We start from the raw sequence: 17,774 nt of genomic DNA on the forward strand, positions 1-17,774 counted from the left end.
TGATGCATCTTTTAAGATTTTAAACAAGAAAGCTTCATAAGGTGAAAAACCTTAATTCATCAGCTTTTCCATCCAATTTTTAAATGGAGAAATGTTCAAGGAAGAAAAGATGACTGAAAAGATCAAGACAGGAAAACGGAGCTAAAGCAAGAAAAAAGTTTCTTTAAAAATAAACATGGTAGGCTGGGCGCCGGTGGCTCATGCCTGTAATCCTAGCTACTCAGGAGGCTGAGATCTGAGGATCGCGGTTCAAAGCCAGCCCGGGCAGAAGAGACCGTGAGACTCCTATCTCCAATAAACTATTAGAAAACCGGAAGTGGCGCTGTAGCTCAAGTGGTAGAGCGCTCGCCTTGAGCTGAAGAGCTGAGGGACAGCGCCCAGGCCCAGAGTTCAAGCCCCACAACCGCCAAAAAATAAAAATAATAAATAAATAAATAAAATAAAATAAACATGGTACTTGATATTTTGGTGATATCTCCTCTATTGTACAGCTAGCATATAAGCCACAATTTACCTACTTTTGAAGCAACAAAGCAATTGTGTTTGACATTTTCTGTCAATTCTCTTAAACTACAGTACACTTGCTATATAAAGAGTTGACATATGAAGGAACACAAAGTTCTCCCAATGACTCCATAATACAGTAATACATAAAATTATATATAGAAGGAATCACGTTTGACATTAACATAGGTTAGCTTGTTACTAATTTTAGCAAAAACAAAAACAAGAAAAACTTCATCATACTTGATCGAAAGATAAAAGAAGATCAGGGGGCTGGGAAGGTGGCTCAGTGGTAGAGCGCTTCCCTTGCATGCCTGAGGCCCTGGGTTCGATTCCTCAGCACCACATAAGCAAAAAGAAAAAAGCCAGAAGTGGCACTGTGGCTCAAGTGGCTGAGTGCTAGCCTTGAGCTGAAGAGCTGAGGGACAGTGCCCAGGCCCAGAGTTCAGGCCCCACGACTGACAAAACATAAAACAAAAAAAAACAAAACACAAAACACAAAACAAAACAACTTAATGACCAAGAGTGGGTAAAATGAATACTCATACATTTGAACCAATATATTTAGTTCATTTAGGTAGCCAACTGAATCTCCAAATTTATCAGAAACTTGATATACAGAGCTATTTCTAATGCCTTTTCTTAAATGAAAATAGTTTACATATTCATGAGTAAACTATGGATATTAGAGGAATAGTATAGCTATTAAATAGATTATTTAGAGGTACAAGGACTATGAGTTATTTTCTTCCCATTTTATTTTCCTAATTTTCTCTAATGATTATATAGTACTTTCCTTGTGAAAACAAAATTATTTTAAAAAGTCATTATTTACCTGTTGGCTATGAATTATCACTATTATCACTGCATAATTTCTCATAATACTACTATAACATTTTCTAAATTCTATTATCTATCCAAATTCTTTTTTTGTGTGTGTACGCCAGTCCTAGGCACTGTCTCTGAGCTCAAGGCTAGCTTCACACTTCATTATCTTTGTATATGTTAATTTTTTTTCCTCTGTCATTTTAAGATACTGTTTACAGAAGGTTTGACAAGGTACTAAGAACTCTGGCTCTATTCTTGGGTTCTTAAATGACATACTATTCCTCAGTATCTTCATCAATTAATAGTAAGTTTTCACTCAATTGATGATTTTCAATATATATCCGAATACCAAAATAATGTGACTGGCCAAGGGAGAAAAGTCATTACCTTATTATAACCAGTGACTGGTGAGTAAGTTACTCCAGGACTGTAAGAACCACTGCCACCTGAGGACAGACCTTGCAGCTGAGGGCTGTATCCAGTCATACAGCTGGTGGTAAACTTGGGACTGGTACTGGGTGAGCGAGATGGGCTGTAACTCAACACACTCTGACCCTGAATTGAAGGAGAGGGTGGAGAGGGAGGAATTTGAGGGACTGCCAGATCATGTGAAGGAGTGGTCTGTACAACTAGAAAAAAAGAAAAAAATTATATATATACTTATGCGTACACACATATATGTATACACATGTGTGTGAGTATATACACATCCATATAATGCAAATGTTTAGTGTTGTTTGCTTTGTATTTTGAGACAGAGAATTTACTAAGTAGCCCAGGTAGCCAAAACTTGGAGATCCTCCTGCCTCAGGCACCCCAGTGTATATAAAATTTTTATAAAACCAATTTAAGGAACTTTGTCTTTTTTCTTTAGGAAAAAAAAAATAACAGAAAGACTTGGTTATTCAATTACATGATGTATTATTACTAAAAGAAACAAATCAGTTATTTTTCCCATTTCCACAGAATTGAAAACAAGAAATTGACTTCAATGTACCAAGTTATTTAATTTTATTCAACAACATAACATACTTCCATGAAATTGTTGAATGTTAGTTCCACTAAATTTTACAGTGGCAATGATAATCACTAGTTTTAAGACAATTTGCTATAGTTCCACTTAATACACTTGAACCAGATGGCCTTAAGAGTCTCTTTCAATTCTTAAGTCTATAAAAAGGGAAAATTAAGTTTAAGATTAATTCCCACCTTTGCAAGAGACATAAAGTACTTACCAGTTGTTTTTAATCCTAAAAGTGTTTGCTGTCCAGGACTAACAACCAGACTTGTTGGTGCTACAGTATATTTGAAGTATCTCCAAAAATCAAATAAGGCATTAAGGCTGAAGAGAGATGCAAGGGCAAGCTCTGGAAGAGAACAACTTGTTTTTAAAAAAGGTAAAGGTCCTAGGTTAGATCACCTGGTGTATGTGTGTACATCTGGGGTGGAGGATGGGGGTAGATGGGAGGGTGAGAGGTAGCAAACAAGGAGGCAACTTTTCATACTTTAGGCAATTAACAAAAATTGAAAATTACCATCTTAGTCTTCAGAACAGCTATCATTTAAAGAATGTCTATGAGATGGATTACATTTACTAGTGAGTTTTAAGCTGTGACTATTCCTTAATATTTCTTGTGTAAGAAATATTTTTATATTTATTTCAATAATAAATTAACAGGCATGGTTAGAAGCCAAGTGAGTTTTATAAGAGTACCCAGCCTGTTAATAAGCAATGGCTCTCAGGCCTGCAGATTCCATTCTTTGCTCTTCTACTTGCCACACTAATATGATAGACTTTAGACTAACATGTACATACACACGTTATTTTAACATCCATAAGAACTCTTTATACCAAAATGCTGGAATAGCAGGCAGAAGAGGAAGGAAATGAGGAAACTGAGGAAGGCATCCATGGAGTAGAAATCTGAACTGGTTCTAAATATAGAGGGCATTTCAGGAGAGTAACAACTAACAATCTTATCACCTCCAAACCTTATTTTCAAGAGACTCATAATTGATAGTATATTGTCTGTCTCCTCTACTTGAATATTCTAGAGTTTTACCTTGTTCTCTCCCTATTCCCAGTTCAAAGACCACAGTAAGCACTTAATGCTGACTGAAGGATTGAATATTGTGCTGCACTAAACCTGCAAGCAACTTTCTCATTGGCAGTAAATCTAAATTACAGTGAAAAATACTTACCAATATACCACAGGGGCCAGTATGTCAAATTATAATATGAACTAATCAACTTTCCAGTCCTGAAAAATTTAGAAAGACTTTTTTAATAAACTTTTTTTTAAAAGATCTAAAACCCACCAAAAAATCAAAGTGAACACAAAATGCTACAGAACAAGTCATTGGCTGTCTGTATTTCACTTTTTTTTTCAGCCGATTAACTTACATTTCAGTGTATATCATTCCAGCCACAGATACATTTAGGAGTCCCCATGCCAAAACCACTTTCCTAGCTTCTGTTTCTTTTCTCATCTTGATGGTCCTGTCAATAAGGGAAGCACTAGGGCTCCCCTCTCCTTGCATCTATTCAAACGCAAAAAAAACCACAGGAATTAACCAAAACTACTCCTAATAAAAAGAGATTGCGTCCTTTATCAAGTAAAAACTGCACACATTTTCCCTTGCTTTTGAAAGGTCTCACCACTCCCCCTAACCCTCCCCCCCCCCATTTGAACATCAGTATATGAAAGGGGAATCCTAAACTCTTCCTTCCTTTGGCACTATAAAGAATTCAAGACATAACTGGTTATTTCAGAGAACAATACTTCTAATAAATGAAGGTGTCTTACGTTGTAATTTAAGTGTTGGTTATTATGTGTAGGTACTTCACGTTTTGTTTTCAGCTTATGTTACAAGGACCGAGGTTTTTTTTTTAAAAAACCCTCCAAATACCAAGTTTTGGGAGGAAATATCCTGTGTCTTGTAATTCCTTAGGACTCTTCATCCGTAAGCAGAAGCCCTTGCAAGTGTCAAACCCTAAACAACCTTGCACCTGGGCTGTTTGAAGCCAAGGGTCCCCGTGGTGGTAAAGATTTATGTAGGAGGCGCGAAGGTTCCAGGGCGTGGAAAGCGTGCACTCACAGTTCTGGCACACTGGAATGTTTGCTAAACTCAGCAGACACTGCGATTACTGACAAGTGGAAGATCGGTTCCCGCCATTTAGGGGGTCCTGGCCCACCGAGCTGAGTAGGCCTCTTCCCGCCATCCTGCCCGGGTCAGCACTCCCCTCAGCACGAACTTTGTCACCCCCACTGCTCCCTTCCTCCTTCCCACTGCGAGTGGTAGGACGCCTAGCCACGTTCTCCTCTGGCTGAACCTCGGGCAGCTCAGTAAGCGCGAAACTCAAAAGTCCAGGTAGACTCCACGTCCAGGAAGAAACAACCCCCCACCCCCACCCCCCAAACGCACCATGTTCTCCAGCCGGAAACCGCGGGCTCGCGCCACTCTCTATTGCACATGCGCAAAGCTAAGCGCTAAAGCGGCGGGTTAGGTGTACAGTTACCGGAAGAACCGGGCTGTCTTTTCTCGCGAGAACGGGGAGGGGAGGAGGGCTGAGAGACCAGGCTGCGATCGTTACCAAGGAAACGCTCTCGGCTCTGTGGCTCCCGCTCCGTCTGCTGTGGAGTGAAAGCTGAACCGCAAAATTCAGACCACGTTCTGAACCCGCAGTGAGAGAAGTAATGACGGTGACAAAGTTGCATTTTGCACATATTCATAGCGTTTTACCTTCCTTTAGAGTCTCTAATGCACTCACGTTTGTGGGGTACAGCTTGCGTGGTGTGCTCAGATCCCATCAGCCAGGACAAAGCATTTCTTTCCCCCTTGCTAACATATATTTTCCTCCGTTGGTTCTGTCCAGAGCAAGTTGTTAAATGTCTATGTCAGTAAGGTGCAACAGTAACAACAGAGCTCAATATCTTATTTGGGGGTTTGAGGTTTTAAACCCCCCCACGCGAAATCTTGGCGAAATTTTCCAATTCTGTGAAAAAGGGAGTAGTGGGCCTGCTTGTTTGTTTTCCTTTCTTTTTTTGCCTATCCTTGGCCTGGGCACTGTCCCTGAGCTGCTTTTTTTGCTTAAAGCTAGCATTGTACCACCTGAACCACAGCGCACCACTTCCGGCCTTTTCTGAGTGGTTATTTGGAGATAAGAGTCTTACAGGCTTTCCTGCCCTGGCTGGCTTCCAACTGTGATCCTCAGATCTCAGCCTTCTGAGTAGCGATTACAGGCCTGAGCTGCCAGCAGCCTGTCTGACTTTGATTTTATTTAACAAAGACAAACACCTATGGGGTGCCATTGAGCCAGGAGTTAAGATGAAAAACTAGAGTTGTGGTCCTGGGAGATCAGCCTGTGTGGATGCCAAAGTGACAAGGAGGGGCAAATAAGGTGGGCACAAAGCTACTGGAGGTGGTTCATACCTTCTTGGGAGTAGTAACACCAGGTCTGAATCTTGACCCACGGCACTCATTCTGCATACAAATAAGTGTGCCCTTAAAAACAAAAACATGAATAAGTCATGTCACAATAAGCTAGTGGATAGTTCATATACATACAATGACTAAAATTTTTCCTAAAATGATTCCAAGGTTAAATGGAAGAAAATGAAGTTTATTTGTGGTATTGCATATGAAAATCAGTAGGCATGCCATGCTTTTAAAGACTTAGCTGTAGGCGGGCGCTGGTGGCTCACTCCTGTAATCCTAGCTACTCAAGAGGCTGAGATCTAAGTATCATGGTTCAAAGCCAGCCCGGGCAGGAAAGTCCATGAGACTTATCCCCAGTAAACCACCAGAAAACCGGAAGTGGCATCTGTGGCTCAAGTGATAGAGCGTTAGCATTGAGCCGAAGAGCTGAGAGACAGCGCCTAGGCCCAGAGTTCAAGCCCCACACCGATTAAAAAAAAAAAAAAGATTTAGCCGTTGTGTGTGTGTGTGTGTGTGTCTGTGTGTATGTCTGTCTGTGTGTAGTTTGAACTCAGAACCTGGGTGTTGTCCCTGAGCTTTTTTTGCTCAAGACTAGCACTCTAGGGCTGGGAAGGTCGCTCAGTGGTAAAGCGCTTGCCTTGCATGCTTGAGGCCCTGGGTTCGATTCCTCAGCACCACATAAGCAAAAAGAAAAAAGCTGGAAGTGGCGCTGTGGTTCAAATGGTAGAGTGCTAGCCTTGAGCTGAAGAGCTGAGTGACAGCACCCAGACCCAGAGTTTAGGCCCCACGACCAGACCCCAAAAACAAAAAACAAAACAAAACAAACAAACAAACAAAAAGACTAGCACTCTACTACTTGAACTACAGTTCACTTCCAGCTTTTTGATGGTTAATTGGAGATAACCATTAAAGACTTTCCTAGGCTGGCTTCAAACTATGCTCTTCAGATCTTAACCTCTTGAATAGCTAGAATTATAGGCATAAGCTGCCCTATGCTCTACTACCTAGCTGATTTTAAGTGAGTCTTAAAAAAATCATTTTTAGGATTGCCTTAACAATAATGTTTAGCTCTAGGTGTAAACATAGAGATGATACTTTTTGTTGTTGTTTTTTGGTTGTGGGGCTTGAACTCTGGACCTGGGCACTGTCCTTCAGCTCTTCAGCTCAAGGCTAGCACTCTACCACTTGAGTCACAACGCCACTGGTTTTCTGGTGATTTATTGGAGATAAGAGTCTCACAGACTTACCTGCCCTGGTTGGCTTTGAACCATGATCCTCAGCTCTCAGCCTCCTGAGTAGCTAGGATTACAGTTGTGAGCCACTGGCACCTGGCTATTTCTTACTCTTGATCTAAAAGCTGTTGTGCATCCAAGATTTTAAAAAGTACACTACCATCTAAATTTTATGCATTAGGACTACCATAAAATATTGTAAACTAATTTATTGTATCCTCTCCCTTTAAAAAAAAAATCACAGTTTAAAAAAGATCTTTTTTTTTCTCTCACAGTTTAAAAGACTGGAAGCTCAACACTAAAGTGTCAAAGTTCATTTTCCTGAGACTTGTCCCCTTGGTGTGCAGAGAACCTCATCTTGTCTTCTGTAGCTTCCCGCTATCCTCCTCCTCTTCTTTTTTCTTTTGTCCTGAACTTCGGGCCTGAGCACTGTCCCTCAGCTCTTCAGCTCAAGGCTAGTGCTCTACCACTTGAGCCACAGCACTACTTCTAGCTTTTTCTGCTTATGTAGTGCTGAGGAATCGAGCCCAGGGACTCATGAATGCAAGGCAAGCACTCTACCACTGCCACCTTCCCAGCCTCTTGTTCCTCCTCCTCCTCCTCCTCCTCCTCCTCCTTTTTCTTCCTCCCTTCTCTTTTAAATATTTTATTTTATTTTATTTTTGTATGTGTGCCAGTACTGGGCTTGAACTTGAGCTCAGGGCATGGGCACTGTCCCTGAGCATTTTTACTCCAAGCTGATGCTTTACCATTTGAGCCACAACTCCAATTCCAGCTTTTTGATGGCTAATTGGAGATGAGTCTCCTGGACTTTTCTGCTCAGGTTGGCTTTGCATACAGTCCTCAGATCTCAATCTCCTGGGTAGCTAGGATTATAGGTGTGTCACCAAGCCTCTTTTCCTCTTCTTTTTTTTTCTTTCAGATGAACAATGTTCTTTTGTGTGTCTGTGTGTGTTTTATTTTTGTTTACCCTTCACATCCCTTCCCAGCCTCCCCCCATCCCCCCACCCAATCCTCCCCCCCCAAACCGTAGTTGTAAAGTTCGTTTTCGACATGACAACTTGTACTTCTCATTGTTGCAACGGGTCCATCAGTATCCTTAAACGACTTGTTTTTCCCCTTCTCCTCCACAAATTATACTGACATCAAATATAGTGAAAGCAGGGGTTATACTGTGGGGGAGGGACATACAAAGCAACAAAGAGATAATCTTATAAATGTGTTAGAAACAAATGCATGAAAGGAAAAAAAAACATTTAAATACATATCTAAGGGTTCATTTTCCTAACATCACATTATCTGACCTTTTCTGCTTGACTCATACATATACTAGATATTGCAAATAAGGGACACCAGTTATGAGGACACCAGTTACATGGATTAGAGCTTCAATTTTATGACTTGAACTTTCATGACCTCTTTGAAGGCCCTACCTCCAAATTATAGCCAAGTTGATGAGGACTTCAGCATTTGAATTTTGAGGAATACAATTCAGTATGTAACACATTAGACTTATGTATGTTAATCTACAATGGTGTGATACATAAAGGCTAATTAAAAATGATTTAATTAGATTTAAAGATAATACAATAAATACAAATTTCAGGGTAGAAAAGATTAAGGCAGAGAGAATTCTATTGAGTTTTTTTTTAGGGCATGGGCAGAGGAGAAGAACCATAAACTTTTGTCCAAGTAATTTGGATAAACCTTATAAAATCTTAGAAAGTTAAGAAACATCTAGTTCTGTAATAGTTACTTATGTATGTCATAATAGGTTGCCAGGGAAGTTGTCATGGGTCGTAGGTCACCTCCATCCATTTGAGCATGTTTTACTTTCTAAGCAAGAAGCCACCATGGGAGACCTTTTTTCTTTATTTTGGGAGGTAGATCCTCCTCCCATACCTTTAAGTTTTTCCATTCCAAATCAGGATCATGAATGCCAGAAGGATGACTCTTGTGGGACAATAGGGAGCTTCCTGCTTTGGTATTTTGTCATTATAATGGTTTTGATGATCTTCTCTCGGTTTTCTGTCTGGGTAGGATATCCTTTTTCATTTTAAATAATATCTTTAGTGTTATATTAGGGGACTTTTTCATAAATTTACTCTCATGAAAAGTACTTTATAAAAGTTTTTTCAGTTATGAGAATAATGCCATTTCATTCCAGAGAATCCAAAAATATCAAAAAGGATAAAGAATATTTAAGTCTAATCTTATTTCACAGAAATAACATTTCTGAGAACATCCTAGGTTATTTTTCTCTTTTTGTCCTAGTAGATCTCTCTATCTTTGCTCTTACACAGTTGACATTATATTGTATGTGTTTTCATATCCTGCCTTTTAAACATAATATATTGTAAATAGTTATATTCATTCAGTGGCACTTTTGATTGCACTTTCTGTCTTGTGGTTGCGCCATAAAAGTTCTGTAATTTTGAGACATTTAGATTGTTTGCAATTTGTCCATATGCTATGTAATGCTGAAATAAGTTTTCCTATTGGTTAATGACTTCCAAATTCCTCTCATAGCCATGTACTTCTAATCAAAGTTATGAAAGTTTCTCACATTCATAGGATACATGCTATAGGATTTAGGGTATTTTAGAATGAGATAATAGAATAATGTATTTCTGAATAGACTAGATGCAAAATTAGACTCAACAGAACTAAAGTCAGCATTTTGGGTAACTATTAGAAGAAAATGTCCTTTTCATCGGAATGGTTTAGCTCACCTTATTTGTGTGGTGCTTGAACATATGAGCAACCAAGCTCTTCTAAGTTGCGATGTTGAATTTTTACTGGCTATTAGTACAAGGCTAATGATTCATCAAGCCACCAAGATTTAAACTACAGCCACGGTCCTGCCTGGGCAATGGTCAGCTAGATGAAATGCTCTATCAGCTCTGGTTAAAGAGCCAGCTGGATTCCATTATAATAATCAAAGATTCTTCCCCCTTACCACCTCCTGGCCAAGAAGTTTCCTCTAAACTCTAACTGCTTCTTAAAGTAAAATACATTGCCAAAAGGGGAATTAAAGTAGTGATAGATTAGCTAGCTAAGTATATTAAATTTGGTCTGGCAAGAAAAGCTACTTTAGAAAATTAACAAAAAATTGAAATTGATCATTGGCAATTTCATCAAGATCACTTAAGAGGTCTAAACTCCCTTGTATTGGCTCTTTGGATTCATAGAGCCTGGAAAATCAAGGACCTCATGAAAACATGTGATGTGGTTCAGCCTCCTGTTGGTAGACAAGTAAGATACCCACCCTGCTATATATTTTTTTAATTGCCAGCGCTCAAGGAAATTAAGTGACTTGTCCAATGTCATATAAGTGGTTAGTGACAGAGTGATAGAACCAGAAAAGACCCAGATTTCCTGTCATATTATTTGTTTACTTCAAAGCATAGTTTAAACTGTTGAATTAAATCTACTCAGTGCTGATTAAAACCTTAATTATCTTAGAGGTTTCATCTTTCCCTTTGTACCCTTGTGGCAGCTCCAATTGGCTGGACTGCTTCTTCTGAAGGGTCCCAGATTTGAAATCTGAGAACCATATGAGAGCTAGTTAGAGAGAATGGAATTTTTTCCTTCACTTTGAACTTCCTCATTTTCTTTGCTAAACTATGGGCCTTCATTTACAAACCTTGAAGTAATGGCAAGAGCGTGATGGCAATGTGGTGGTAATTATCCCCCAACATGACTCTTGCTGGATTTCCTCTGGATTTGCTACTCGTTCAGATGCCTTCAGAGGCCAAATATTGTTTAGTTTATATATTTGTTCAGTGTTTATTCAGATTGCTAGTGCTGGTATTTTTCTGGCCAGTGTTAGTTTCAAATTATTTTGTATATGTGGAAACTGAGCTTAGGAGACCTTGTTAAATGGGTTGGTAAGATCACAAAGTTGATGAGTGGCAGAAAGACAGAACATCACCCACATTTCTCCCCTCCCCTCAGGGCAGGCACCCTGCTGTTTTCACTCACTAAGTCACAGACAAAGACAGTTAATAAAATGCTTTTCATAACCACAGTTCATATGATTCCAATTAGCTTGATGCAGAATCTTTCTTTTGATTTTGTGGCTATATTTTGATTTTCCATGAAATGTGAACACTTTCTATGGAAATGACATAAATATAATGTGTTTTTAAACACCCTTCCCTTCCACTGTACACATATAAAATGAGGAGCTATAGCAAAGCAGACAAAAAAGTGAAAGCCCGGTGCTGGTAGCTCACTCCTGAATCCTAGCTACTCAGGAGGCTGAGATCTGAGGATTGTGGTTCAAAGCCAGCCCTGGCAGGAAAGTCCATGAGACTCTTATCTCCAATAAACCACCAGAAAACCAGAAGTGGTGCTGTAGCTCAAGTGGTAGAGCACTAATCTTGATCTGGAGAGCTGAGGGACAGCACCCAGGCCCAGAGTTCAAGCCCCATGACTGAGAAAAAAACCAAACCAAACCAAACAAGGGAAATACAGATCACTCTAGCTTATGTCAATATAGCCAACTACTACTATTAATTTTTAGGTTTATAATATTTAAGTCTCATAATATTTTTAATAATTGTCTCTATATATTAAGTTTAAAATATTTATGGAGTACTCAAGTATTATTTTAAAGCTATCTTAAAAAGGATTTTTTTTTCAAGATTTTCACAGAATTATTGTAACCCAGAAAGCCAACAAATTGCCTTGTTAGAGATAATTTTTTTTAAAGGGAAGGAGATCTTAATTGCAGTTATAAACATCCCTTAATTGCAGTTACAAACATCTAAGTGTGGCACTTTTCAACCCAAATGTAGTTTGACTTCAATTTTTTCCCTAGATGAGACAATTTGAAAAAATAGAAGGAAAAATATCCATTTCACCACTTGAAGCCTACTATTACTACCATTTATATAAATATTCCTATAAGCCTTTTTTTCTTTTCATGTCATCTAACTTGTAATTGACCATTACACATGGATTTGTATCCTTTTTGCCAAAATTGTAATATATTTCCTTGTGCTATGCCATACTTTAATCATGATTTTACAATATATTTTATATGATTCTCTCATAATTTAATTAACCATTGTCTACTTTTGAATTTTGAAGTTTATATTATCTCAATAGTGTGTGGTGAATATATCTGTGAACAGTTTTTTTCTTTGGGGGGTTATTTCCTGGTGACAGATTCTCTAGGAAAGAATTCTGTATCAATATGTGAACAGGTCTGATGGCACAATACTATAATCCCAGCACTCAGGAGGGCTGAGAGTGAGCCTAGGCAACATAGAGAGACTTTGGTCTCAAGAACAAACCAAGAAAACCCCAAGGTGTAATGAATAGTTCTTAATATTTGGTTCATTCTGAAATAGTTGCTTTATACTTGCATCATCTGGCAAAATCATTTTTGGCCTCAGAAAGTGAGACACTAATGTGAAAAATGGGCAAATATATTTGTGGAGTAATGGGGAAGAATATTTAGAATTGGTACTATTTGAAGAAATCCATTTCTTCTGACTGCCATATGCACACATAATATATTATGATTGTGTTTTAGAGAAAACTCTGTGAAAGATTAAGGAAATATTAAGTCCACAAATTCAAGTAAAGAATCTTGTTATATTGTGTCTCATATTAGACATTTAAAGAACTTCCTTGGCATACTGGCTCAAGCCTATAATCTTAGCTCCTTGGAAGGCAGTGATCTGGGGATCACCATTTGAGGCCAGCCTAAGCATAAACGCTTGAGAAACTCCAGCTTGACCAGTGGCTGGGTGTGGTGGTGGAGGCCTGTTATCCCAGCTACAGAAGACACAGGCTGGGTGTAGTTATATACATGCCTGTCATCCCCAGACCCTGGCAAGCACAAGTAGGAGAATTATAGCCCAGGCTGGCATAGGCATAAAGCAGGACCTTATCTCAAAAAACACCAAGGAAAATAGCAGTTGGAGGCATGGCTCAAGTGCTAGAGCACATTCCTGGCAAGTACAAAGGCCCAGAGTTCAACCCATAGTACCACCAACTATTACAGACTGGCTTTGAACTCTCAGGCCTCCTGCTTCAGACTTCTGGGTGCTGGGTTTATAGGCATAAACTATCACTCCTGGCTTAAAAAATTAAGTATTATCAAATTTGTTCTTAAACAAAATTTCTCTGTAAAATAAGTAGGTAAAGGACAACCTTACAACCTATATAGCTCTTTGATATTAGTTCCAATCTCTCTGTTCCATTTTACTTGTTTTAAAGCATTTTGGTAGATCTGCTATCAAAGCCTTCTGACCTGGCAGCAAAAGTAGGATTATAGCAACAAGATCATAATAAGTACTTATTTAACTGTGCTGAATGTTTAACATTAATTATTATTGAAGGGCCTCAAGCCATAGTGCTTCTTAAGTAAATACTAGGGAAAAACAACTAACTGAAATCATCTTTAATTATTGATATTTCTGAAACAGATGTCTGAGAATAAAAAGGATGAAGATAGTGGAACAAGTGCTTCACTGAGTAAAGGTGAGAGCCAGTGCATACTTTATTGTGGATATGATGAGAGAATTATGTGCTAAGTGTGGAAAGCAAAGGGCATTGTAAGGCCTCTCCAGCCTTCACTGGGTGAACTCCTTGCTTTTCTTCCTAGTGCAGAAGGGCAACTTAGCTGCTTTATCAGAACCATCAGAAGCTGTGAACTACTGGTAGGTAGAGTTCAGGCTCTTGTCATTCCTCAGCACTTTGCTTTCACAGACCTTGTGTACCTTCCTGTATTTTCATTGCTAGTGCTATGATAGGAAAATGAACTGCAGCTGATTTCTTTTTCAATAACTAGAAGGAGTGGTATATTGTTGAATGGCTTTCCAAAATGAGCATATTTGTATGCATATATATATTCACTAATTTTTCTGATATATAGGATGCATACTATACAACTTATAAATAAGAAAATATATCAAATTCTGCAGTAAATTTTGTATAGACATCTAATTCACATGAAATGCTCTCCTTGGTTTTTGCTAGGTCCTTGCATATCAACGAGCTATCCCATGGTACAAATGATGAAAAAGTATAGTTTCAGAATGAATATTATTATTATTATTATTATTGTCGGTCATGGGGCTTGAACTGTGGGCTTGGGCGCTGTCCTTGTGCTCTTCAGCTCAAGGCGAGCGCTCTGCCACTTGAGCCACAGCACCACTTCCGGTTTTCTAGCGGTTTATTGGAGATAAGAGTCTCATGAACTTTACTGCCCCGGCTGGCTTTGAACCTTGATCCTCAAATCTCAGCCTCCTGAGTAGCTAGGATTACAGGCATGAGCCACCAGCACCTGGCAGAATGAATAGTATTTCACTCAGAGTTAACAAGATGAAAAAAAAAATGATATATTTTGGAACTTAACTTGGTTGTCAGTGATGTGACTGCCTTTTTTGCTTTTTTGGACAATAGTTATAGAATATTGGAAAAGAGAATACTTCTTCATTTCAGGGCACTATTTACGATGTAGTGGTTGTAGGCATGACACTGTCTGCATTATTAAGATGTTCTCTATTACTTTGTTAAGTTTAGACAGTCATCAAAACCATATGTCAAGCCTTGCTTTCTAGAGTTTGCTCATTTTCATGCTATGGATACTCTTACCCAAACTAGTTTCAAACTACCCACATGCTGTCACTGAGCATGGAGTTGGGAGAGATGAGCAATAGTACTTCCTTGCAGAGTATTTCCAAAATCCATATACAACAGACATATACAGCTTCAAGATCATACAGTTTAATAAACTGTAAATGATAATGAGAAAGTAATGGGTAATTATTACCTTTTAAAGTAGATTGACTTAATTGTAAGTTTGGGTAATTTTTAGTAATGACAAAAATGTCTATCCATCTTACAATTCTTGAAAATGTAGTAGCTTTTGTTAATTGGTATAAGCCAACACACCATTAAAGGATTCATTATGGTTCTTGCTACTCAAATTATATTCAGATATACCCTTGAATTTCTGAAACATCAGAACAAAAGACTTAAGTATCTTTGGAAAAGTTTGGAGAGTTTTCCCTTTTTTTTTTTTTTTTTTTGTTAATCAGTGGTGGGGCTTGAACTCTAGGCCTGGGCACTGTCCTTGAGCTCTTCAGCTCAAGGTGAGTGCTCTACCACTTGAGCACCAGTGCCATTTCCAGCCTTTTCTGTTTATGTGGTGCTGAAGAATCCAATCCAGGGCCTTATGCATGCAAGGCAAGCACTCTACCGCTGAGCCACCTTCCTAGCCCTGCAGACCTTTTCCTTTATACTTATATTCTAGAGTCTATAAAACTTCAAGCATCTATGTGACCTCCTTGGTCTTAGGAGATGGTAAAATGCAATCAGTTGCCAGTATTTGTAAACCACTGGAGAAACACAGTGACTTGACAACTGGCCACTCCACAGTGATCTCACATATGCTATAGGTCTCCCTGTATAATGTGAAGTTAAAATAACCAATAATATGCCTAACTTATTGATTTGTTTTGTTGGTTAGCAAGCAAAGAATCTTCCTATAAGAGGCAAAATAAAGATGAATTCTGGGATTCTTCACAAATGATGAAGAAATCAAAGCAGAGCCAACTTTCCCCTGTAACTGACTCAGAAGTGGCCTTGGTAAGTGCCTATCTTGAACAAAGAAGAGCCAAGCGCCATGCTCAGTTCCACCAAGTGAATCAGATCCAACATGACAGTGATACTACTGAATGTGACAGTGAAGAATCTTATTCAGGGGCCTCCTCGTGGAAGGAGAGTGAAAGTGAACACCACCCTTCACCAGCCAGTATTAAAAGAAGAAAAACAGCTCAGAGGCCAAGGAATCTGGGAAGTTACCAAATAAGGGAAAAGCCCTGCCTTCACTGCAAAGCCATGAGAACCAATGAATGGTTGACACGTCATTTCCTACAAAACAACTCAGTATCAGCCCCCATGAAGGGAGATGCTCAAGAGGAAAATTCTATGCCTGACATTAATACAAAATTCAGTAAATTTTGAATATTGTCATTCTTTCTTTACTTGAAGCCCAATGAAAGAGATTAATAAAACATGAAAAATCATCAGAGTCCTAGGTGAGGCGACTTTTACAATAAAGCCTTTCTAACAGCAACAAACAAAAACATACTTGGAACTCAGGAGATAAAATTTGACACATTTCTTTATTTACCAAAAAGCCAGAAAATTTATTTATGGCATCATTTGGAACACTGAAGATCTGTATCCATTATGGTTGTTTTTTCACTCAAAAGAGCCCTGAGTGTACATATTTTATGTCTAATACAAATAAGGAAGCTCTTTGAAAATGTATTTATGTTGAGAAACAATTTCAATGTATTCACATTTGGATTATCTCACTTACTGAATAAACTAGGTGAAGTTGGTTAGAAGAGAACTGGCACATTCTCTCAGGCTTATAGTTTTAGGTACTGTTGCCCACTAGGGGCTGTTGAGGAAGAGATCAAAAGCCTAGAAGAAAGCCTGATTCCTAGCGTAGAACAAGGAGGGAATGAAGCATTATTGAGAAAGAAGAATACAACTGTATTCCCAAGGTCATGACAATAGTTCAGATTTTCTCTGATGCTTGTTAAAATAGGAAGAAAGACTTTATTCAAGACTATTGTAATAGAGGCCAATGGTGGAGATAAAACAGCCTAACTTCTGGAAATCTAAGACAAGAAGAGGTTTATAACCAAGAGGAAGGATGAGGTCAGTGGATAGAAAATTACTGAGGGGGGAGGGGGGTCTGGGAAGGTGGCTCAGTGGTAGAGCGCTTGCCTTGTATGCATGAGGCCCTGGGTTCGATTCCTCAGCACCACATAAGCAAAAAGAAAAAAGACGGAAGTGGCGCTGTGGCTCAAGTGGTAGAGTGCTAGCCTTGAGATGAAGAGCTGAGGGACAGCGCCCAGGCCCAGAGTTCAGGCCCCACGACCGGACCCCCCAAAAAAAAAAGTTACTGAGGGAAGAGGCTGGAAAGGTGGCTCAATGGTAGAGCGCTTGGCTTGCATGCATGAGGCCCTGGATTCAATTCCTCAGTACCACATAAGCAGAAAAAGCTGGAAGTGGCGCTGTGGCTCAAGTGGTAGGGCGCTAGCCTTGAGCTGAAGAGCTGAGGGACAGAGTCCAGGCCCAGAGTTCAGGCCCTACGACTGGAAAAAAAGAAAGAAAGAAAGAAAGAGAAAGAAAATTACTGAGGGAAATTCAAGGATAAGGTGATTCCTGCTAAGCTGTCCTAACAAGATTATTGTGAAGGCCAAGGGTTTTTATGCTAATTGTGAAAAGTGAGGAACTTCATAAGCTACCAAGAATGATCAGGTATCAAAGTTGGGAGACTATAGGAAGGTCAAAGACAGAACAGGTCTAAAGTTCAGCCCTATTTAAAAGCAGGACTCAGAGGGGCCTACAATTTGGTTAAGGACAGAGCCTCCATCATAAGTTAGTTGAAATCTAGGCATGGTTCAGGACAGAATTTCCATTTAGGTGGGGACCTCATCTGTGAACAAATTTAAGCAGGCCTTAATCCCCATCTGGGATATAAAATAATGCCAAAATCACAGAGGAGAGATTTATCTACCCTTAGAGGTAGAGTCAAGGATTTCTTTTCCTGTGTGTCTGTGGTCTAGTACAGGGCTAGGCCACACTGGCCTCGCTGAATTGATGCTCAAAGGGAGTCATGAATACAAACAGCTGGAGACACAGGGATTAGTATCCACAACTGAGTGAATAAATCTGATAGTTTCTTTTTTCTTGTTGCCAATCCTTGGGCTTGAACTCAGGGTGTGG

At 39.2% G+C, this 17,774-nt stretch overlaps 2 protein-coding genes across 6 annotated transcripts in view; one reads left to right on the forward strand and one right to left on the reverse strand.

Annotated features, from left to right (window-relative positions):
* The window catches only part of Tmem209 (transmembrane protein 209), a 37,184-nt gene extending 32,338 nt beyond the window's left edge, over positions 1-4,846 (reverse strand). For 3 of the 5 annotated variants that reach the window (XM_069996765.1, XM_069996762.1, XM_069996766.1), the window contains exons 1-5: positions 4,759-4,846; positions 3,737-3,873; positions 3,535-3,593; positions 2,568-2,699; positions 1,720-1,961 (exon numbers count right to left, since the gene is read on the reverse strand). In XM_069996765.1, coding sequence (XP_069852866.1) covers positions 1,720-1,961; positions 2,568-2,699; positions 3,535-3,593; positions 3,737-3,873; positions 4,759-4,761 — 573 coding nt within the window. In that variant the 5' untranslated portion in view covers positions 4,762-4,846. Of the gene's footprint in view, positions 1-1,719; positions 1,962-2,567; positions 2,700-3,534; positions 3,594-3,736; positions 3,874-4,139; positions 4,396-4,431; positions 4,676-4,758 lie in introns of those variants that run through there. The other 2 variants (XM_069996763.1, XM_069996764.1) reach the window with 2 other exon arrangements.
* Positions 4,847-8,812: 3,966 nt separating this feature from the next.
* Ssmem1 (serine rich single-pass membrane protein 1) lies at positions 8,813-16,225 on the forward strand. The gene is made up of 3 exons (XM_069997311.1): positions 8,813-9,040; positions 13,448-13,502; positions 15,496-16,225. Exons 1-3 carry the CDS (start codon positions 8,858-8,860, stop codon positions 15,990-15,992), a joined length of 735 nt encoding a protein of 244 aa, XP_069853412.1. The 5' UTR covers positions 8,813-8,857; the 3' UTR covers positions 15,993-16,225.
* Positions 16,226-17,774: the final 1,549 nt, after the last annotated feature.

Source organism: Dipodomys merriami, unplaced genomic scaffold (genome assembly GCF_024711535.1).
Source record: "Dipodomys merriami isolate MVZ:Mamm:240054 unplaced genomic scaffold, mDipMer1.0.p SCAF_5, whole genome shotgun sequence".
NCBI classification, from domain to species: domain Eukaryota; kingdom Metazoa; phylum Chordata; class Mammalia; order Rodentia; family Heteromyidae; genus Dipodomys; species Dipodomys merriami.